Source organism: Oxyura jamaicensis, chromosome 1 (genome assembly GCF_011077185.1).
Source record: "Oxyura jamaicensis isolate SHBP4307 breed ruddy duck chromosome 1, BPBGC_Ojam_1.0, whole genome shotgun sequence".
NCBI lineage: Eukaryota > Metazoa > Chordata > Aves > Anseriformes > Anatidae > Oxyura > Oxyura jamaicensis.
Genome location: NC_048893.1, coordinates 83,029,179 through 83,052,700, shown reverse-complemented (window position 1 = coordinate 83,052,700; position 23,522 = coordinate 83,029,179). Strand labels below are relative to the sequence as shown.

General features: G+C 41.5%; 1 protein-coding gene across 1 annotated transcript in view; it reads left to right on the top strand.

The window, feature by feature from the left end:
* The first annotated feature begins 104 nt into the window (after window positions 1-104).
* GTF2E1 (general transcription factor IIE subunit 1) overlaps window positions 105-23,522 on the top strand; it is a 52,205-nt gene continuing 28,787 nt past the window's right edge. The window contains exons 1-2 of the mRNA XM_035314759.1: window positions 105-244; window positions 7,501-7,978. Of these exons, the coding sequence (XP_035170650.1) occupies window positions 7,531-7,978 (448 nt within the window). The 5' untranslated portion in view covers window positions 105-244; window positions 7,501-7,530. The remainder of the gene's footprint in view (window positions 245-7,500; window positions 7,979-23,522) is intronic.

Below are 23,522 nucleotides of genomic sequence, written 5' to 3'. Positions count from 1 at the left end.
GCCCCTTGGCTTTCACTCAACCCATTGGCTGGCTGCTGGAGGTGCCGGCGCGGTCCTCGCTTCCGATTGGCTCGACTCACCCGAGGGGAGGCGAAGGGAGCGTGCGGGCCGGGCGCCATGTCGTGGAGGGGCCGGGTGCCATGTTGACGCGGCGGGCGCCATCTTAGCGCGCCGGGGCGCAGGGCTCTGACGCGGCCGGCGGAGGCGCCGCCCGGCGAGGAGGGAGAGCTGGCAGCCGCAGGAGGTCAGTGCCGGCCCCGGGCGGGCTTCGCCGCGGCCCCGACCCGTCCTCCGGGGGCCCCGCCGTCGGCAGAGCCCTCCCCCGAGGCTCGGGGGTCGCCCCCCTCAGCCGGCGGAGCGCCTGCCCCCGGCCCCTGCTTCGCCTCGGGCTCCCAGCCGGCGCCTGCCTCGCTTCTTGCGGTCTCTGTGGTGTTTTTTTTTTTTTTTTTTTTTTTTTTTCCCCCTTCATTTTTCTCTTAGGTGATCCTGCTGAGCCCCTCGTTCATCTTGTAGGGGGTCTCCGGAACGAGGTGTTTAAAATCCCACGTGTAACAGGGTGGAGGGTAGGATGCAGCGTAAGGGGGTTTCTGCTGAGCTCGGGTCTGTGTCTGCGCGATTTGCGATTTGTGACATTTCTGGAGGCTGAGGAGCAACCGCTGCTGCCCCAGCTCTGGAGAGTCTGCAGCCCGCTGCTGCCAAAAGGCCCGTGTCTAACCCCGTTCTCTTCTGCCAGGTTTGGCCATTGGCTGAGGCTGTGTCGTGCAGCCATTCAGTTCACTAGGTCAACAAGATGCTTTACGTGTTTATTTTCTTCTGGCCTCATGAGCTTGATGCTTCCCAGAGGAGCAGGGGAGCATCGCATCTCGTAGTGGCAGTGGGCTGTTAAATTTGCCTCACCTGCTAAACTTGTATCATCACAAATAGCTCAGAATAAATAAGAAAGGTCAACATTGTAAAAAAGGTGTTCATCAGCACACAGTTAACGTACAACTTAACCAAGTACAGATGATTTAATATTTTTCAACCATGGAAGGGAGTTTTTTCTTTAATCTCTTCCCAGCCCTGGCATCCACTCACTTCTTCTGGCTCAGCTGGTTGTCAGACTTTTCTACTAGCAGATTCAGTCAATTACACTGTTGAAAAGCAAACCCAGCAAAAGAAAAGGATATTTTCCTGCCTTTAGCGCATTAATTGGTGCACAGAAAGGTACTGCAAGTGGCAGAGCTGGCATGAGAGCAGAGCCATGTGCTTGGGACTGGAGCAAGTATCTGTCTGACAGGATTAAGGGATGATGGGAGTTTCATTCCCATCTGCCACTCCCTTTAAGGTGCTACTTACTTGTCACATTCATGCAGGATGCTTTAGGAGATCATTCCAAACAAGAGACTATAGGAATTAAAGCTAATCTAGTATCTTGTAATTATTTAGTTTCTGCTGCTTTATTGCTTACGTCCACAGAATATACACCTGTTTGATATACCCTAACTAAAACTTTTCTGAGGCTAATACCTTTGTATATTTTACTACTACTTTTCTGAATTCCTGAAACTCAGACAATATCACTCAAAGCATCTCTCTTGCTGAGAAGCATGGTATACCAGGTCTCTTGAATCCAGGGTACAAAGGAGGATTACTGCTTCCATCCAGTCTGAAGCTTACCAAGAAATGCTAGGTTAAGCCCACCTAACTAGTGTAATCACAGCTAAGGTTTGATATTTTTGTAAAAAGCTCCCCCCCCCCCTTTTTTTTTTCTTTTCATTTTGAGAAAACAAAAGCCTTACCACTGGATGATGAGGACCAATTCTGAGAAGTCTCAAAAATAATAATGTACTTCTGCTGGTATAGGTTCAAGGAACAGTGTAAATTGTGAGTGTGATGTCCACAGTTAAAATGTTCTAGTGGCTGCACACTGGAACCCAGTCAGTTTCATCTAATTTTGCCACCACCTGGGGAAGGCTTTGTATCCTTAACCATGCTGCCTTCTGTCTGCTTTGCATATGCTCTAGTCTGGCAGCATAAATGATTTAGTTTGGGAACTTTTCCCCAATGCCCTCCCTCTGAAATACCCTAGGTTTTCACTTTGTATCAGAATTATTCACCTCACTAAGTAAGTAGCTGTCAGCACAGAATGGGGTCTGGCTTGTAGCTGAAGGCAGCGAAGGAAGAGGAAGACTTAGTTCTGTATAAGAGAGAATAATTTGACCTAAGCTGTGACCGAAAACTAAACCTTCTCAATTCTAGCCAAGTGTTACCTTCAGTGAATAGTGTGCTCCATTTTGTCTACAGTTGCAACTGTAAACAGTTTTTTAGTGGTAATATTCATCTGAAGTACTTCTGAATACATTTGTTTGTATGTATATATATGTGCATGTAGGTATTCATTTAATTTACTGGTATTTTGCTGTTTTTATAGGAGGTTTAGATGATGAATGTGATGAAGAATGCAGGCTCAAGATGTAGTTCTCGAATTTCTGCATTCATGGTCTGACCATGTTCCCTTATGTGAAGTTACGTATATTTTGAGTGAGAAGATTGGGTGAGAATGACCTGATTTCAGCCAGGCCCTTCAGCCTTTCTGTGTGCAGTGGCACAGCTTTTCATTAAAAGTAGTAAGCCCTGTAATACATGTGGCCACTTGGTTTATGGAATGCCAAAAAGAAGGTAGGGTTTTAGTGAAAGCAGACTGTTGTGGGTGTATTTCTTCTCTAATACTTGAGGGCAGGTAGGTTTTGCAAACACAATTAATTACTTCACATCAAGATAGGGCAGTGTTCCTGCAGTCTGCAAGAACTGGTAAGCTTTTGGTAAAACGTCAGAAGACTTTAGGTTTGGAAGTTAGGTGTTATAAAGGCAGTTCTGGATAATAGGGACATGTTGTGCAGATCATGATTGATGTCATTTTCTGTGATCATAGAATCACCTAGGCTGGAAAAGATCTGCAAGGCCATCAGCTCCAACCATCCGTCTGACCTACCAAGCCCCATCACTAAACCATGTCCCTTAGTGCCACATCCACACATCTCAAATACCTCCACAGATGGGGTGGGTCTCCACTGCTTCCCTGGGCATCCTGTTCCAAGGCTTGATCACCCTCTCCCTGATTAAATCCTTCCTAATGTCCAACCTAAAACTTCCCTGGTGCAGATTGAGACAGTGGCCGAGGTTACTTTGCACACATTTAAAACCTTCATGGCATGTTTTCCCGCAATGGTTCTGAAATTTGTGCTTTCTTTTTTGTACTCAGGAAGATTCAGAATTGCTCCTGGTGAATGATTTGCTTAAATTAATGAATCAGATAATAGGCTGATAAGTTCTCCAGAATTCATATTTTGGACAAAACAAAGGTGTTTTTTGTTTATTTTTTAAATATCTCTTGTGATGTAAGTCATTGCTTGCAGGTTTTTTTTTCTTAGCAAATCAGCAAAACCTGGTCCTGAAATTGTAAGTGAAAAATAGTGTAATTTAAATTATATTTGGGGGATGGGGGCTGATAGGAAGCAAGCTTCCCTTCCCAAGTGCGGATGCTATGTCCGATAGATCCTCCTAGCTAAACCTGCAACTTTGAGTTTTCCTCCAAAAGAGATCTGGGGTGTGTCTAGGGGGGTTGCATACCCCCAGTGAGTCTGAGTAAGATCACAGTTTTAAAATATTTACATTACCAGATTTATAAGCAGTGAAACTTAAAGATTTGTGTGTGTGTGTGTGTGGTAAAGCTACTAGTGGAATCAATATAAGCCTCAAAGTTACATGCTAAAACGAGGCAATGATCATTTGCAGTATTGGATATAAATTCAGGTTAATTCATTGGCTGAGTTGCATTTTCATAATTTGTAGTTCTAGTTTCATCTGTTTTGTGGCTTCTAGGTATCACCTTTATAGTAGTTGGCCTCTTTTGTCTCAGCTTTTGTCAGGAAGAGAAACAGATGTAACATCCTTAGCCTAATTCCTGTTAGAGTTCACAAAACTCCTGTTACGACAACATAGATCTACCTTCTTCGTGTACCCATAATATTGAATTGTATTCATGCAGTTACGCAGAACAGTTCCTTAATAGTTGTTTCTTAGCAAAGTCTGTTTATATTTTGAAACCATATTTCTGAACATTGTCCGGGCTAGTGTGCTTTGTTGGTGGTGCCACTGGGTTTCTTCTTTTCCCCCCAGTAATGTTCCTCAATGTTCATATGTTGTTAAGGACAGTACAGACTTCATTACGAAATGGATGCACGTCCATTAAAACCTTGTTAGGAGATGTTATCGTATTTCTTTGCACATGTAATTAATTCAGGTTTGACTTACTGCTTTGATGGGAGGTGAAATTACTGCTTAAGAATGCAGAGAATGTCCTTTGCTTTTGAATCTTTAAACTCCTGTGACATTGGATTAACATTTGTGAGCTGGATCTTGGCTGGTGAAGTGTAGTAAGGATTTGGAGTTCGTGTGCTGTGGCCTGGGATTCTTCATGGTGGGGTGACATCATCTTCTAAAGGAGCAATGCTAGGTCCTGGCCTGGTGAGTTCTGGTGATGGTAATATATTTTCATACCACTGCCCTGTATCACATCACTTAGGTGAGAATGTAATTAAGAATGTCATTACAAAGTACATCCTTCATCCAACGATACCGATCTTGTTTGAGGCCTAATGCCTGAGTGACCAAAGACGAGGGCTCAATATCATATAAAAACTTGTTTGAGCGTGTGTCCGTACTGATGCTTAGAGCTAAGTTAGTTACGTTCAGCATTGTTGACTTTCACGTAGCAAATCTTGACCAGGGTGTTCTTTGATGGCTTATGTGCTTTATTTTCCTTAAAGCTGACACTAGTCAGTTTTTTCACCCAAGGACTTTCTTTTCCAGGATTTAGAATTTAATCTTTGTTAATCAACTTCTTGAAGGGGAGTTTGATGGGGAGGAATTGTTTGTGGTGTTTACAGAATGCTTGTATTTCCATATATCCATGCCTGGAAGAAAACCAACGTTACACTTGAGACAACAGCTATTACCTGAGGATAAAGAGGAGTTGGATGTGACTAGAATTTCCTAGTAAAGGAGATGAAATAGTATGAAATAATTGGGTGAAATCTCCTGGCCCTACTAGATGGAAGGGAAAGAAATCTAGCATTTGGCACTAAGAAATTGTATTGAATCTTTCCCTTGGTTCTCAGCAGTAGTTAAAAGTACATAATCTTACAGGAGGTTTTGTTTGTTAGTGCCTTGTATTATTTATTAGTGCCTTTTAGGTCTAAGTTTAAGATTTGACTGCATTATTCAGGAAATTGTACCTTAAACCTGTTGGAAAGTGGCTGTGGAAATCTGCAGCTGTCTTATCAATGAGAGTTTTTGCAGAGAAAATGCTTCCTTCCCATCAACTCTCAGGCAATGTATCCAGAGTGAGATGTGCTTGCTTAGGATCACAGAAACCACTTTCTGCTTTTTTTTCCCATTTTAGTAACAATTGATGTTCTGAAGGTCAGTCTGCCCACTAAAAGCTTCATTCCCAAGCTTTTCTGCAAGGACTTCTTAGGGGGCAATGAATTGATCAGGAGAGAGATTTTGCTTGTTTTGAGGATCAACACTTAGAAACCTTTTGACTTCCGAAATTTGTTTTGTTTTTAATTCACTTCTGGGGTGCCAAGCATGACTCAAAGTTGATCTTTGTATTAATGTTATTCCATGCCTAAACTTTGAATAAATAGAATTAATCAGTTTAAATAAATAAAGGCTAGACTCTGCGTGGACGTAGTTTTGTAGTATCTGTACATTGCTGGCAGATTCAGTCAAAACCAAGGTTTAGCTCTAAGTTATTGTAAAATTGCGAAAATACCAACAGAATGAAACAGATTTTCAGGCACAGTGTCCTGTGACTGTATTCAGATTGACTCTGGCTTCTTTTTTTTTTTTTTTTTAAAAAAAAAAAAAAAAAAAAAGACAATGTTTTCAGTACTGTATGGCTAACCCATCATGGGACATCCTTGATTGCTGACACTTTTATCTTTACCTAGTTTAATGCAAAGCTCCATTAAAAATGGCCTTTGTGTGAATTAAACCATAATGCATGCGAAGAAGGCAGACTCAAGAAATACATGCATTGTGGCAAATTCATGCTGGAATAAACATAATTGAATTTCCTTGAAGGGAAGTTGGAACTGGACACCCAAGTGTTGTTTTCTGTAAGCTATTCTCAGTCTGCCATCAAACAGCAGATTTTGTTAAGTTCGTTTCAATTTGAGTGCTCTGAGTAACACTTGGCCTTAAGACAGAGAAAGAGAAAAGCTGAGGCAGGAAAATGTTTTAAAAGAAAATAATAAACATGTTTTTTTTGTATTCAAAAGGCAAAAAAATAAAAAGCAGTGCAGCCTGAATTTATTCACTAGTAAGCTCCACAGTGCAAAGCCTGATTGTTTTGTAGTTGCTCCGGCCATAACCCTTGAGAGGAATGTACCTCAGTGCAGAGGAGGGTGGGGGTTGAAGAGAAGTAAAGCTTCAGTGGGTAAGGTTGCTTAAAGGTTTTGAGGGGGGAGCATTTCTATAAGTGATAACACATTTGTGAATAGACTTAGCTGATGGAAGTGAGTCAACAGCAGCTGGGTAACTGTAGAGTCATAAAAGCTAGAATGGTTTGGGTTGAAGGGGACCTTAAAGCCCATCCAGTTCCACCCCCCTGCCATGGGCAGGGACACCACCAGACCAGGTTGCCCAAAGCCCCATCCAACCTGGCCTTGAACACCTCCAGGGATGGGGCATCCACAGTGTCTCTGGGCAGCATGTGCCAGTGCCTCACCACCCTCTGAGTGAAGAATTTCTTCCTAATACATGTTCTAAATCTACACTTTTAGTTTAAAGCCATTTCACCTTGTCCTGTCATTCTACTCCCTGACGCAGAGTCCCTCCCCAGCTTTCCTGTATCCCCCTTTAGGTACTGAAAGGCCATTGTAAGGTCTCCCCAGAGCCTTCTCTTCTCCAGGCTGAGCAACCCCAACTCCCTCAGCCTGTCTTCATAGGAGAGGTACTCCAGCCCTTTGATCACCCTTGTGGCTCTTCTCTGGACTTGCTCCAACAGCTTGGTGTCCTTTGTGTGCTTGGCGCCCCAGAGCTGAACACAACACTCCAGGTGGGGTCTCACGAGAGCAGAGTAAAAAGGGGAACATCACTTCCCTTGCCCTGCTGGCCATACTGCTTTTCGTGCAGCTGAGCATAAGTCTGGCTTTCTGGGCTGCAAGTGCACATTGCTGGCTCATACAGAGCTTCTCATCAACCAATACCTGAGGTCCTTAGCAGAGCTACTCCCACTTTTGTTTTGCACCATCCTGCTATGAATTAGAAGTTCTGTTTCTAAATTCTGCTTCTGTAGAATAGATATTATTAACATCTGAGGGGAAAGATCGGTGTTGGGGAAAGGGAAATGGAGAACATCCCATCCTTTTCTTAGCTGTAAGAAAGATGCATGAAAACTGCTGAAGTCAGTAAGCTAGTTACAAATCCACCTGCCTTTTTTTATTGCAGTATACATGAAGCTCAAGATCTGAACCTGCTATGACTGACCCAGACGTCCTCACTGAGGTCCCTGCAGCTCTCAAACGCCTTGCCAAGTATGTTGTGCGTGGGTTTTATGGCATTGAACATGCTTTGGCTCTGGACATTCTCATCCGAAACCCCTGTGTGAAGGAAGAGGACATGTTAGAGCTCCTTAAATTTGACAGGAAGCAGTTGCGGGCTGTCCTCAACACCCTCAAGGGTGACAAGTTCATCAAATGCAGGATGAGAGTAGAGACAGCTCCAGATGGCAAAACCACCCGTCATAACTATTACTTCATCAACTACCGCCTGCTGGTTAACGTGGTGAAGTACAAGCTGGACCACATGAGGAGAAGGATTGAGACGGACGAAAGAGACTCCACCAATCGCGCCTCTTTTAAATGCCCCATTTGCTTCAGCACTTTCACAGACTTGGAGGCCAACCAGCTCTTTGACCCCAGGACAGGTAAGATACGGTAACAGTGCTCTGGCTTTCTCCTTCCTTAGTGCCAAGCTTTAAGGAAAGTCGTAGGATAATTCTCTTGAGCTTGGCAGAAAGTTGGGATACTGTTTCTGCATGTGGTAAGTGTCTGAATACCAAAGTACTGTAAAAATGTTGCAGAAAAATAAGGTCGTGTTTTACTGCCCCACTGGTATTTGTTTTGGTAATGGTTACAGTAATTCTTACGGAGTCTGTACAGGCAAATAGCAATTTTGGTAAAGTGCTTCTAGGTAAGCTGAGTGACAGGCAGTAGAGAAATGGAAGTCCCAATCAAATCCCAATCAAATTCAAGGATGAGTAAGGCGAGCTGTCCTTTTTGGAAGAAGGTGGCTTTTTGGTATAACACGGTCTTGCCTTTAAAACTGCATGACTTCTTGTTTGCAGAGAGGACACATAAATCACTGAGTTTTGTATGCAGGAAATTTGTACTATAGATATGGGCATGCGGGGAGTGAACTGTTACTGTTTAATTTGCTTCTAGCCATTTCATTATGCTGTACAACCTGGCCTCCCTAGTGTAAACCATTCACAGGAAAGTTAAATTAATTCCAGACTTGTCTGTGGTTAGGAGTAAACAATTTTTTTTTCCAAGTGTGTGCCTCCATGGAGGTGTGTATCTGTCTCATGCATACAAAATCAGAGTCATTTCTGGGTGTCAAAGGGGCAGTCAAAATGCTTTGTGTCTTCTGTGCTAGGGAAGAAAAGGAAAAACACCCACACCTGATGAGATCCTGCTTTGCCTCTCTAATCTGGGTTTATACTGGGGCGAAGACAGGTAGCAGAGGCTGGGTGTCAGGCCTCTACCTTCTGAACTAGTTTCTTGGTGCTCTTTAATCTTTCCTTTAAAATTCTTTCTCCTGTGGACAATTTTTTCAAGTTATGTTGCGGTGGATTGTGTTGGCCACATGCCTCCACTGCCTTCTGGAATTTCCTCTTAGAAAAGACCTGAGACCCATTTGGGTTCTCTCCCACAGAGAACTCCAGACAAGGTGTGTGGACAAGTTAGTGCTGCACGTAAACCTCTTCCACTCATGGACACTCATGGCAGTACAACAGCTGAGGGGTAACCGAAAGCCTCGTGAATTTCAATCAGGGCTGACCTGGGCTGCAGCCACATGAATAAAATGTGAATCAAAACGCAGGGCCAAAGAGGTCCATGGAGCAGGTAGAGCATGGAAAGCATCCTCTCTGCTACCCTAGACCAGGCTGCACTTAAAATGGCAGTCAGCTTCCCTTCCCTATCAGTGGTGCTAAGAAGGTTCTGAACCTCTGTGCCTGTAATCGTTCTGTTTCGATTTGTGAACAGTGTGATTTGTGAGCTCTGTCCATACCTTGGATTTGTTGTGCTCTTCAGTTACCGCAGCATCTCTGTCTCTCAGCTTTAGCAGAGGTCTGTTTTGTATAGGTTATCTGTAGGTTACAGGCCCTCAAATGGAGGTCTTGCTTCAGATCCGTTTTACTCCATTTGTGAATACAATTTCTGAAATAATTTTGTAACAAACAAAAAAACAACCACAAAACAACAACACCAAAAAAAGAGCAGACAGCAGGGTTTTTGTAGACTTTTTTTTTTTTTTTTTTTTTTCCTGTAAGAAGTTACTGAGGACATGCCAAAGCCAATCTTCTCCCAAGTCATATTACCTATGTACTTTACTGAGAAGTGCAATGCTGTACCTGTGCTGGGTTTGTATCTTCACTGTGCCTTGATGTCGGGAACTTAACTTGTCCGAGCAGCTCTGGCCATCTTCTGTCTTTTCTTCTGATTTCCTGGAACTCAAAGTTAAAATCATAGAGCTTTTTTAACCTTCTATGCCAAATGATGTAAATAATGCAAAATAAGTTTGGTTAATGTTCTGACTGTACTTGGAGAACTGGTAATAAAAATTAATAACATTTAAAGCTTTCACTTGGATAAATTCTTCTCTTAGTGAAATTGAGATGTAACCAGTAGTCCTCGCGCAGGTAGGGTTGGTCATTACTGTAGAGTCCTGCAGTGATAACTTGGAAGTTGCGTCTGTCTTCCCAGGCTTTTCCTGTGTAAGAAGGTGAATATCCTAGAGTCCTGCAGAAGAGAATATTTTTGTGTGTATAGGATTGGACTTGTTTCACACAGCTAATTGCAATTAAAAACATCTAGGAAGAACTTTTGATTCATGAAGTTTCAGGTTTGTGTTCTACCTATTGACCTGACAGCAGGCTTGTCAGGAATTGCTGCAGACTGGCTCCCTGTGCTGAGCTGACAGTTTTCACCCACTTTGAATGTGTTGAGATCTACAGAAAGAAAAAAGCTAATGCTATATGAATGAAGTGTTACTTTGAGCCTTGTGTTTCAGGTGGGTTGACTGAGAAAGGAAAAAGATTGTAGTCTTCCTAGAAGATCCTGTTACGAACGCTTGAAAAACTGATCATTGCCTTTCCTTTGTGTCACCAACTGCTATCTGACCTGTGCTCTGATATTTCATCACTTTGTTCTGCATACATGCCTGCAATCATCTGCAGTTGCTATTGTGATGAAGCCTCATGCAGGTAGAAAGCTGCAGCCATTCCCTTAAACAAGGTAATGGCCCTCTCTTGAGGCAGAGATGTATAAGAAAAAGATTAATTGAGGAACAGTAAGAAGAGTCAAGTGTTAAACGCGTGCTGTGAATTACAGAGCCGAACTGGCTGATTGCAGACCTGGGCTGACAACGGACACTGACATAAGGGACACTGGATTTTCAAGTGCTTCACCTACAGATAGGATGCTCTTTCATCTGGATCTTCCACAGACCTTGGGGAAGATTTTTGTTCTTTATGCTTTTAAGTGTAGAAACTACAGAAGTTTCTGTAGGGCAGTTCCTGAAATCATAGAACAATCTAAGCAATTAGGTCCTGTTGTGTGGATTGGTTTTAAAAAGATCTTCCAAGTTTGAATATGTACAAGTATGTTACGTGGAGGGTGGGAGGGGGGATCCAAGGAGCTGCATTGTCTCACCCGGTAGAGGGAGCTGTCTTCTTTCCTCTATACATACAGGCTTGGGTTGATTAATTTGTTGAGTGTCACAAAAATGGAAATTATTTTCATGGACATGTGTTCTGCAGCATGATTAAACGGGTCTGGTTGAGGAAGATCTGTAATGTATCCTGTTCTCGTACCCTAATCATATTTGTAAATCTTGTGTAGTGTTGGAGTTGCCTGTCAAATTCAAGGTCAGTTTGAAAGAAACTACGATGTGACTGGAAACTGGAATAGGGAGAGTGGGGCTGAAGTGAAGGAGTGAGAGAAACGAGATCCTGAAGTGCATTACACTGGCTGATACTAAGCCATGGATTTCTTTACGTATTCTAAATACTAAACTGTATCAGGATATCCACCAGGGCAGCAAGTGAATTTAACATTAGAAAGAAGATACAGGCTAAATAAAGTAACTTTCTGTTCTCTTCTACCTTTTGTAATGCAACTTCTATGCAGTCTTGTGTTTTCTTTCACTTCTGTTACTGTGAAGAATAGTCTTGATGTTAACAATGAATGTAATTACAGTTGGTCTCTTCCATACATCCAGACGTAAGTGTCCTTACCATAACGTTGGGTTAGGTAACACATGAGTAATAATGCAAATACGAGTATAGAAGGTAAGTGGGTAACAGGAATTGGAAATACGATGCTATTGGGATGTTTTTAACTGTGGTTGTACTTAACTAGAGTCTTATCAGGAATCATAGCAGCTAAGAACTCACCTGCACTCTGCCCTCTCACAGTTTGGTCCTGGTTTGGACCAAATGAATGACTTTGGGTATGGCTACCCTACTGTTCCTGAAGGTGCATTGTAGTAGTAGTATACTGTGTATTCGAGTCTTACTCTGTGTGCTGATAACAGATGTAATTTGGGAAGAATGGATTGAAGGTGGCAACATCAGTTTCCTAGAAGAGGAGACAACCTTGAATTTTGCTTTAACCCCACTTGATTTACTGTCACTTGTGTAATTTATATACTTCATAACAGACTTGCATGTAACATGTTCAGAGGCTGGCTTTCTTATCACAGGCACTTTATTATCACATTCAAGCACCGTGCATTCAGCTGAGCTTTTGTATGATTTGGGCCCTGCTATTGAGATTAGGAATTTGACCAGTCCTTGATTTTTGCCTTGGTCTCGTGTGTAGATTTCTGGAGCTACTGCCTTTTTTCTTCTGAGTATTCAGCTCCTTGCTTCATCCCCAGTGAGCTATTCAGAACACATCTGACTTCTCTTCTTGTTCTGAATTTCTGCTTCCTCAGGCAAGTTATTAGACTATCTTCAAGTCTTCCAAATCTGATTCAAATTGCTTCTGAGCCTGTTCTGTTATTTTTTCGTATGTTCCCCTTTCTCCTTGGGTGTTTTTTTTTTTTTTTTTTTTTTTCCTTTTTCTTCAGCAGCTCTCCTGTCCATTTCTGGTACATCTCTTTGTATTCTCTCGCTTTCAGCCATTAGAAAAAAAAATCATGTAGAACTATTCATTCCACATATTCATGCTATGTAGTCAATCCTGTATTTGTTCTTTTTGCTGTTGATTCTTGTTCTTTAGGTTGAATAATTTTTCAGAACAGGCACTCCGGTTAGCTTCATCTGCCCTTTACTGCCATATATGTGCTATATCATATTACTGCTACAGCAGTTCACAGCTTTACCTGCCCAAACCAGGACTTAGTCTTTGTAAATTGACATACCAGAAACTTTCCCTGAAAAAGGAACAGTTGAAAGCAATTGAGTTTGAGTAACACTACATTCCCTGAAGATTTTTTTTGTCTTTTAGTTAGCTTTCCAATTGTATGTAAACCCTTCCATGTGATTTTTCTTGACTTTACAGGCACATTTTGCTTGTCTCCGCTGCCACATAAAGCTTTTGGCAAATGCTAGCAGAGGGAAACTGCCCATAGTCTGCTTAATTTCACTGTTTCTATTCAAATTCCTGGCAAAAGCTGCAAGAGTACTCCTGTCAGCTTTACTCTGCTTCAGAATGATAAGGCCTGGAGCTACAGGGAAAGAAAAACTGAGAAAAACATCAGAATTAATGCAGGCTTTTCTGAAAGTAAGAATACTCTTCAGAATGCCTTACAAGGGATGTGTAGATTATATCTGTAACCTGAAGGGGAGGAGTACAAGCTGAATGCTGCTTCTGAAGTACCTTTTGGTCCCACCGTGGGTCACTCAGAATGATGGAGAAATGGGTGATGGTAGTGCTAGAGGTGATGCTGTGCTGAACGTGAGGGTTATAAGGGCCTCTTTGGAGGCAAAATCAGAGACTTGGTGGAGCTGTTGCCTGTAGACTGCTGGCAAGTTGATTACCTGTATTCCAGATTGTCTTCTGGCTGGTGTGCTGTCTCTTTTTTTTTTTAATCTATCTGATAAATGCAAGTCCATATGTATAGTATTGATAGCATTTTTGTCTGCAAAGGACATCTTATTATTAGAAGTGCAGGAAATAGTTGCCCTTCAAGTAACGGTTATCACTTTAACTTTTCTTTTGGCTTTGCAAATTGAAATAGATAACAATAAGATCTCTAGGATCTGTGAACATTGCAAAACCATTTGCAGTGATATCTTCCTGAAAGCTGGACTGCAGCGTTCCTATCTTTTACTCTATTAACTTGCTGTTCTTTTGAAACTGCATGCTTGGTAATAGCATCTGTGAAGTGTCATCCTTATGGGCACGGGCATCTGTTTTTCAGCTGGATCAGGAGCACGTCTAGAATCCTGTTTCTTGTGTAGTGTTTCTACAGCTGGATGCAATTTGAGGGAATAGTTTGTTGGCCTGCTTGGTGTTTGGCTCCGTCTTGGTTGGAGTGTTTTTAAAACAAAATAAAAGGTTAGGAATTTCTTTGGATACTTCTGTCCAGTTAGGTCTTTCTGTGCGCACTGTCTGGCTCAGCCTGTGCATAGTAGGACAGGAGGAAGAATCGTTTCAGCTTGGAGCTGCCGAAGTTGTGCTTATGAGCTGGAGTAGAAATGGCTCTCACTAAGAAGAGGAAAGCATTCCTCTCCCAGCTTTGTACCGAATATGTATTAAATCATCTGGCGCTCCTGAACGATCAATAATTTGTCTAATGCTGTCCATTTTTTGGAATGTTTAATTTACGTTTTCAAGAGAGAAATGTCTTTCACTGTTCAGAAATTGTTACGTTATTTTTCATGCAATTGGGCTAAAAGCAGCCAGGACACTGAGATGAATGAGTAACTCATGGTGGTCCTCTAGGTAACACCAAGCGCTCCTGAAGGTGTTTTTTTTTCTTTTTTTTTTTTTTTTTAAGTTATTAGATTATTGCTTCCCTTCTCTAATTGCAAACCCAGGTCAGCAGGAAGGAAGAACTATAGCATGAAATTCAGTTTGTTGTTTTTCTGTAATGCAGCACATCAAATTTGTTTGACACCTTTTGAATTTTCTGTCATTTGCTGCTTAAACTATGCCCACGAAATGCACACATGCGGACGGTTCTGCATATACATTGCAGCCTGTGATCAAGTTGCTGTTTTGCAGCTGAGGGAGCTACAGCATTGCCGTGCCCTCAGAGCACCCTGCCTGCTTCATTCTCCACTGACACCTGCTGTGCCCCCTGACAGAGCTTATTAGCTTGTTTGCCATACAGTGTGCTTGAAACTGCTGACTGGGTCCCTGGTCTCTCTGCATAGCTGTGAAAAAGCTATTGCCTTTTTGTTTTTCAAATGAAGACCTGCAGTGTGTTTTCTCCCCAAGCGCTGCTAATTGGGCAGAGGTTGGAGGCCTGTGTGTGTCCATCCCATACGGAAATAGGTCTTGCAGCGCATGTGGCAGGTAGGCATGGTGCTGGTGCATTGTCAGTGCTGAGATGGCATAGCAATGCTACGCTTACATTGGACAAAACCAGAAAGCTGCAGTGAAGTAACACCAAAATGGAGTAGGCATCACTGTATGGATCTTACATGAGTCTGTAAGTAAGTTTTATGACATGGGGAACTAGGTGGTAATGGGGCTTTCCCACAAAATGCTTCATTGTGTAGATTTCATTAGCTTCAGTTCAGCTACTTGCAAGTCCTAGAGAGTGAAGTGGAATGGCGAAGTAGCTTTGGTCATCTAGTATTTCTGCAAGAGGAAGTAATTTACTTGAGTTTTTTTTGTTGCATTTTTGTGTGGTTTGTTCATGTTCTGAGTTTTCTGCATGTATCTCTCTCCAATACACCAAAGCTGTCTGTTTTCAAGGGGAACACACACAAACTTGCCCACCTGACAGTACGTTCTGAAGGTGTCTTTTGGAGCCCTTAACAAAATGCAATTAAAACAGATGCAGAAGTAGTCTTGAAAACATTACTAAGCTGTACACAAGCTCTAGAAGAGAAATGAAAGATGCCTGGAGTGATTTCCTAAAAACAATTCCATGTCTAGAGGAGTTCTGACTTGTTTTGAGTATGGATTATAAAAGAGCTTTACTTTTATTTAATTATTTTTTTATTTTGGATGAAAAGTAGGTCCTCTGAAGTAGAAAGACATCAAGGCCCTCGATTATGTCCAGAGAAGGGCTACGAAGCTGGTGAATGGCCTGGAACACAAGTGCCATGAGGAGCGGCTGAGGGAACTGGGGTTGTTTAGTCTGGAGAAGAGGAGGCTCAGGGGAGACCTCATTGCTCTCTGCAACCACCTGAAAGGAAGATGTGGGGATCTGGGGGGTTGGCCTCTTCTCACAGGTAACTAGGTGCCTCACAGATAACTAGTGACAGGACTAGAGGGAATGGCCTCAAGTTGCACCAGGGGAGGTTTAGGTTGGAAATAAAGTTACATTTCTTCTCAGAAAGAGTGGTAAGGCATTGGAACAGGTTGCCCAGGGAGGTGGTGGCGTCACCGTCCCTGGGGGTGTTCAGGGAAGGTTTGGACCTGGCACTTAGGGACACGTTTTAGTGGGTGACGTTTGTAGCAGGGTGATGGTTGGACCAGATGATCTGGGAGGTCTTCTCCAACCTTAATGATTCTATGATATGTAGAAAGCATAACATCATGGGTTTTGCTTCAAGTTCAGTTGCTCCTCGTTAAAGGAGGATGTCTTTGGAGGACCTGATATGCAGTATGTGTAGTGAAGTAATCTTTCATTCTTTGATCTTTCCTTTCAGTGTCTGAATTTGAGAATAGCCAGTGGAAAAGTGGTTATGGTGTGGAAGAATGAAATCTCTTACCCTTTTGAGGGGTGGGAGGAGAGTCCTTCTCATGCCAATCCAGTATAGTGCTTTTAGGTTGTGGTGTTCTTTTGGGTGGGTTGTGTTTATTTTGTTGGGGGGGTTGTATTTTTGCTTTTTTTATACTTAAAAGGTATGCGTGGTGGTTTTTTTGTGATGTGTTGAAAAGGTCAAAGTTGGTCCTTATTGTCACTCAGTTCTGTGCTTAAGGGGTATGCATTTGAACCTTAATCCGTGAGCTCGGACAAATACCCTTTTCCACTAATCTGTTGCACTGTCTGAAAAATTAACAACTTCCCCTCTGGCAACATTCAAGCTGTTCTTTCTGTTATCATGTCAGTTCAGACTCGTTTTCCAGCTTATGAAGAAATATCAGTTGCATGAATGAGTGAGAAACATGGGGTTTCTATAGCGATCTGATCAGTTGTGCTGTGGGGGTGCCAATGAGAACACAGTTCCTCCTAGCCAGTATCCAAAGCAGCTGAGTATTGTGAGGCAGAAGTTGCTTGCAGAAGCACGCCAAATGAAACTGCGGCAGGTGTCCTGATGAAATGCTTGATAACTGGCAATAATGCCATCACCGTACATGCCAAGCATACACTTCTTGCAGTTGCAATCTACGTGTGCCCTGCCAAATCACAAGATCTGCTTCCTTTCATTTACAAGAATAAGCATTATTTATGTCCCAGCCAGATTTGCTCTGGGTCTTAAATGTGGAGGATGGAGTTGAGGTCACCAACAGCAGTCTCGAGTTAAAAGCAATATTGAATTTGGTTTAAATGGAAAGCTGCTGGTTCCTTCTACCCCTCTAATGTTTTGGGACAAGAAATTGGACAGCTGATTTTCCAAAGAGTGGGTGACTGCTGTGAAGCTGTGTGTGCTTGCGTTGCAGATAATGCTGATGTCAGTATAATGTATGGAGAAATACAGTCACGGCATTTGGGAAACTTGTCCAGAGATTTCAGAGTGAAGTATGAAGTTCTAAAGTGAGCTTTTTGTTGAGCTACAAGAGAGCTTAACGTTCCTGCCACTGTGTCTGAAGTTGTTGCATGTTTCAGAAAGCTTAGATGTATTGGGATATTGTCTCAGAAATACTCTTTCTGACCCTAGACACTCAGTCTAGCAGGCAGCCCTCTCAAGAGCTTGATGGCTTGGAGTTTCTACACACATATGGCCTGATATGCATGCCCATGGTGAAATGACTTAAAAAAAGGTGGTGGGAGGCACACAAGTGCAAATTCTACTAGAGAATCCTTTCTTGCCCACAGACTGCATGTTGGTTGCTGTTGCTGTCTTTGCCCAGAAGTGCTAAAACTTGCACAGCTGAAATGGAGAACCCACAGTGTATGCCAGCGTTGGACAGTCTTGTATTTAAACTACTTGAAGGAGCAAAACTGTTCCACAAGCAATGGTGCTCGTTCTGTTTCCTACTAACCGTGTTTTCTGAGGAATAGTTGCAGTTGGGATTGCATGTAGGTAGTCTATTCATTGCTTTTTTTTTTCTTTCTTAAGTTCCATTACAAAATAAAGCCAAAAATAACATAAGCTTTAGTATTGTTGAACATGCTGCTAGTCATTTATCAGCTCTGAACACGAACATGTCTGTCTGAATTTGTTGAAAACTTAGCACCCCCAGGAACAGTTCATGAAATCTAGCTTGTTGTTGTCAAATAGTGTAAATTTCTTAATTTCTGTTCCAGAAATGCAGAAAAAAGTCCTCTTCTGTCACCAGCTGCTCATAAACACGTTTCTCCCTGTATTTTTTAATCTTACTTTAACCATGGTAGTGATTCTGTGTAGTCTTCATCAGTGACTTCATGGGAATGTCCTGCAGCATACAAGGTTTTACTCTGGAGAACTCTGTCCTGCTGCACAAAACACTTAACTCTTACTTTTGGAAGTAATTATTCTTTTCCCTGCATCATCCCCCACAACTGTGGGCTGAAATTGAAGCAAAAGAACAAAACTATGCTTGGAGCCTTCATACTGACGTATTTGCACCACCACTGTCCCCCGGGAGAGTCAAGGTTCACTGTTTTCTTTTTCTCTTGTCCTGTACTAGATTATCGGTCTATGTGCTTCTTCCTCATTCTAATTAACACTCCTTAGTTAAAATGCTTTTCCCATGCTCTCCAAAAAGGAGTAGAGAAATATTTTTTTTTTTTCTGTTAATATGAAAAGATGTTTTTGGGCTGGGTCTTTACACTGTTAAGGTCTCAACAGTTAACAGAAATAGTTGATATTTGAAAGAAAAAAAATCAGTGTAGCAGTATTGGCTATGTAGATAAGAGAATTAATGATTTTGTTGCTGGAGGATCAAGCTTTATTGTCACCTGGAGGTAACAGAAGCTTTTTAGCTTCAGAAATGTGAGATCTGGGAAGGAAGAAAGATGAAAATGAGAGTGGGAGATTAGGGGGTGGCAAGTGCAAGACAATATTCATTTTAGAAGATAAGCAATCCTTTTGCTGTTCCACCCCAATGTGCTCTTCAGGGAAAAGCAACAGTAGCAAGAGGCATGAAACCTATTTGGTGAAGATTTGCATTTCAAAAGGATTGGCAAGGCTTTTAATTCCCTCCATCAGGAATGGCCAGGAAAGGCATTTCATCAGAACACAGCATCATGTCTTCAATGATTAAAGGAAATCTGGGAGTCGGAAGGAAATAGGCAGCTGCTTTGGCAGAACAGGAGCAAGCTCAGTAATATAAAATAGCTCAGATAAAGCCCATCTGAAAATGGATCGTGGAAAAAAAACCTTCCCCTTTACAATCAAACATTTTCTTCCTCTGAAGCTATTTAGTAGTCTTATTCTTATTCTCCTGCTTGTTCCTGAGGAATTAAAGCGCCTAATTTGCTTTTTGGTTGCACTGATGTGTGGTGCTAAGGCAGGCTGTCTTTCCTGCGTTATCTTCGCTGTTGGTCTCCACTGGTGTGGCCCAGCTTGCTGAGTTCATGTTGAGAAAAAGGGTAAAACTGCCCTGCTTCTGAACGCGCTGTCACTGACAAGAAGACAAATGGGTTAGCAGTTTTACTGCAAGACTGAGTATGAACGCTAATGTCAGTGTTTATGGGAATATTTGAATACTGCAGTTTTAAGTCGTGAAGAGATCATTAGCAGCTTCTGGATATAATTCTCTGGAGTCAAGAGAAGAGACCTGCTTTTTCATTTCCATAGAAATTGCATTCAGTTGGTGAAGCTGATTTTAAAAAGCGTTTGCTTGCCTGTCCTCAGGCCTAAAACAAAGCACATGTACACCATTGCGGTGAGTGGAGGACAAGGTTATAGCCTGACCATAAAAGACAAAGGATTAGGTGATTTGTGATGCTTCACTCAACCTGAAATGGAGAGATGGCTGTCTTAATTGTTCCCTCTGCTTTACGAACAAGATCATAGGAATAAATCACATTTATTGCTGGGAATAGACTACATCAATTTTAAAAATCCCCATTTTTATATGAGAAGTAAGTAACAGTTATAATTAAGTTGGCTGGTATATATACACAAACAGTCTCATAAAATCTTTAAAAATACATGTTGCAAAGCAACTAATGAAGCAAGAGGAAGAAGGAAATAATCTTCACCTGCTATATTTGGTTTTATGTTAGCTAAAATTTTCAGAAGATGCTGTTTCTGTGCAGAAGGACTGTCTCTATATTTGGCTTGATTCTTTTGGGCATTTTAAGGTATTTAAGTCAAGGCAATCTGTGTGTGCTCAGCACAGTTACCATACAATTTTTACGCATATATTTTTTTATGTAATGGACTTTAAAAACTGGACCTTGTGTGGCCACACCAGAATGTTTCTGTTGTGGTGTGTGTTCAGCCTGCACCTCATCCTTCCTGTTGGCCAGGGGGTTTGTGGCTGGTAAATGCCTTGGTGGTTCATCTTAGTCTGCCTGGAGCTGAAAGCCCTAACTTGTAAAGCAGACAGGAACTTGCTGCTTTCAAGGAATGAAGGACACTCTGCCGTTTAATATTATCTCTGAAATGAAATCCTAATCATGTCAATCTGTTGTACATTCGGTAGTCTGAGTGTTAAGGGTGTGCTGTCTTGCATTACCAAGACTGCAGTGGTGACAGTCTCATCCAGGCACAAATGGCTTCAGTTGTAAAAAGAAGATACAGCAGAGCTGCAACTTGACCCATGCCCACATCAGCATGCTATCTGCAGATCCTCCTAAATGTTTCTGGGGTGGCTGTCATTTAGATGCCACAGTAGAAACTTGCAGATCAACACACTGGGCATGAGCTCCAGAGTTCCCCTTTCTACCACATTTGCATGACTTTATAACTTAACTGTTAAGGTTTCCACCTTCAAAATGGGAAATATTAAGACACCTTTCTTCACGCTTGCCTGATTTCTCTAGTTAGACTGACAGCTTTACAATAAAAGTTTTCCTCAGTACTTTTTTTTTTTTTTTTTTTTTTGCTTTCTTCAGGGCTCCAGTTGTGTGTGACTCTGAGCTTCTAGATCCTATTCAAGTAGAACTCATGCCTTAGAAATACTGAGCCTCTGCTAGTCTTCAGCACTGTTTTAAAATTTCATCTTTGTCGTTGATATTTAACTAGAAGACAAAATGTTTGCAAATTTCTGAGATTCTTTTCTCTCTTTCTGTCTTCTTCTGGATTAAAGAGACTTTGGGGCAGAAATGAGTCTTTTATGCTCTGCTTCTCTCCCTTTGGAGTGCAGCTGATCAGTTTTATCAGAAATCCAAGTTCATTGCTGGTCTTACTACTTGTAAAGGAAAGGAGTCAGAGCTTATTTCTATTTCAATTTTAGATAGTACCTCTCTTATATCAAATAAGGTGAAGTATTAGTTAAATCTGTGCACAATGCATTTCTAACAGAAGGAAATTCACCTTGCAGTTGTGCTAATCCTACTTGCTCTGATGGAAGTATTTATGGTACTGAGCATGAGTATGTACTTGAGAAGAAAGGCAAAAGGAAGTAAACAACACACTGGGCCTTCTATATGGAACTTGAGAGCTGTGAGAGCTCAGATATTTGCAATTAATGTCAGTATGTTTGTTCATAATCAGTTCTGGAAGGAACATTAAGACCTTGTAAGCTTCTCAATATGGGAAGCCAGGAACATCAGTTTTAGAAATGTTTGAGGATTCATTTTAGTAGGAGTTTTTTTTCTTCAGATCACTGACTGAATCAGAATATGTGACAATTTCAAATATGCATTTGCTGATTTTTTTTTTTTGAAGGCTATATAAAACCACTTTCTTTAATATATGCCAGTGTTTGCATGCAGGTATGCAATACAATTTCTCAGTGTCAAAACATTGATTCATCAACTTGCGATGACTCTTCATTTAAGAACTGCTGTCAGCTGTGATGCAAAATCCTTCAGTACATTTGTGATATGCTTTTTCTTTTTCACATTATAGCAGTTAGAGCTTGAAATTGCTATCTTACTCAGAAGTTATCTTGCTGGAGAATCTCTTTAGTGGTACAGTCTCAATCACAGGCACTCACTTGTCCGTGTAGGTCCTTGTAAGTGTCCTGAAACTGCAGTGTCTGAAAAATGAAGTTATGACATACCTGTCTTCATCCCTATTCTGACAATCTGAAGGTGCCTTTATACAGTTTATAACTATCTTTGGCAGTATGGAAGGGAAGGTGCTGGTATAGGTGAGTAATATAAAAGTAATATAAAAGGCGAAATGCTTTGGACTTCAGTAAAACTTCATCTGGTTGACTTCTGGCAATTTCTATAGTTTATAAAGATAGTTTTGTGTTCTAATTGTGGTTCCTACAAAAAACCTTTTCCATTTCTGTCTCATTAGGACACTTAGTAGATTGCACGTGTGTATACAGTTCTACTTTCAAAATCTTTAGTAGAAAGTATGAAATTAAGTGAACCAAGGTAGACCCTTGAAATGCCCTTTCTGGCTCACAGCAAGCAATCTAAAAATGATGTTCTTCACCTTTTATGCAGCCATTTTATGATGAATTTATCTGGACCATATTTCTTCAGTTTCTTGATGAGTCTACAAGACAGTTGAACATCCTCTCTTCCCTTCAGTCAAAATATTTTGCTTCCCATTTTTCCTCTTATCCTCTAGCACCTCTAAAACTTAAGATTGGGTTCAGACTTTTTCTGTAATAACTAACGTTCATGCTCAGTTCCCTTTATACCAGTAAATTCTCTCCTGTGCTCTGGCTTCCAACTTCAAGTTTTCCTCAGTTGTCATGATGTGTAGTCCCTAATACAATAAGCCATGAACCTCAGGTCTCCTCCACCCTTCCCCAGGTCTGAATGCCAGTTGCTGGGCTTGCTGCCATCATGGTTGGTTATTTCTGCTTCAGCTCAAGGCACGTGCGATTCCTCACTGAGCTACAAGAGGAGGACCTAATCCTTTTTTGGGGAGGGAGGAAGATAGAAGGCCATCTAGAGCAGGCTCCAGGTTGGGAGTCTATGCAAAGCAATCCATTGGGGGCATGAATAAAATATTTTTCTATTATTTTTGTACTGTTAATAAAATGTGTTCATTTTGGTTTTTATTTCATCCTTTTGAATTTTTATTGCTTTTTTACATTATACATAATCTATTAGTCCAGTTGTACATGTATAAAAATTCAAAATTGGTTCATGTTAATTAAAACTACTGATGGGGTGAGTGATCAAGAAAAGCTTGGGGGACCATTCTAGCATATTTCTGGAGCTTCAAATTTCCTTCCTTCCATTCTGAAGGGAACTTCCATCCCTTGCCTAGTGTCAGGATGTTCATCTTGGATTTTTTTTTGGGGGGGGGGGGATGAGGAGGGAATCCAAAGCATTATCAATTTGTTATGTAAGGGTTAAATCAGACTCTGGATTTGTTTTTAAATTTGAAAAGCAGTGTGTGCTTGTTTGTTTGTTTGTTTTTAGAAGATTTGTGTTTTTTTTTAATACAGTACCCTAATCTTTCACTGACTGCTTTTGTCCAAAATCTGAACATTTCTTCTTGCCTTCACTGTAATTTTTTTCTCTGTCTTTCCTTGACCCTGAAGTAAATTCTTTATAAGTGCTCAATGCTTTGTTGAGAAATGGAGAGATGCTTCTCCTGCATCTTTGATCTGTATTGTCATGTTTTTGTGACGTGCATCAAGCAGGCAATGAACAGATGAAATGGGAATGGTTATGTCTTTCAAGTGATGAACTATCTGAAAGTTAGTCCTTGGAGCGCACAGAGACAGATGCCACTTACTTTGTAGTGCTATTCTTCATCTTGTACCCAAGGAGAAATAGGAATATTCTGGTTTGGGATTGCAGAGATAACAAGTGATTGCTTTTGTGCCTGCTTCCCGTAACAATCTCTGTTTTTCATAGTGCATCAAGTGACTGGTGCAGGTGCC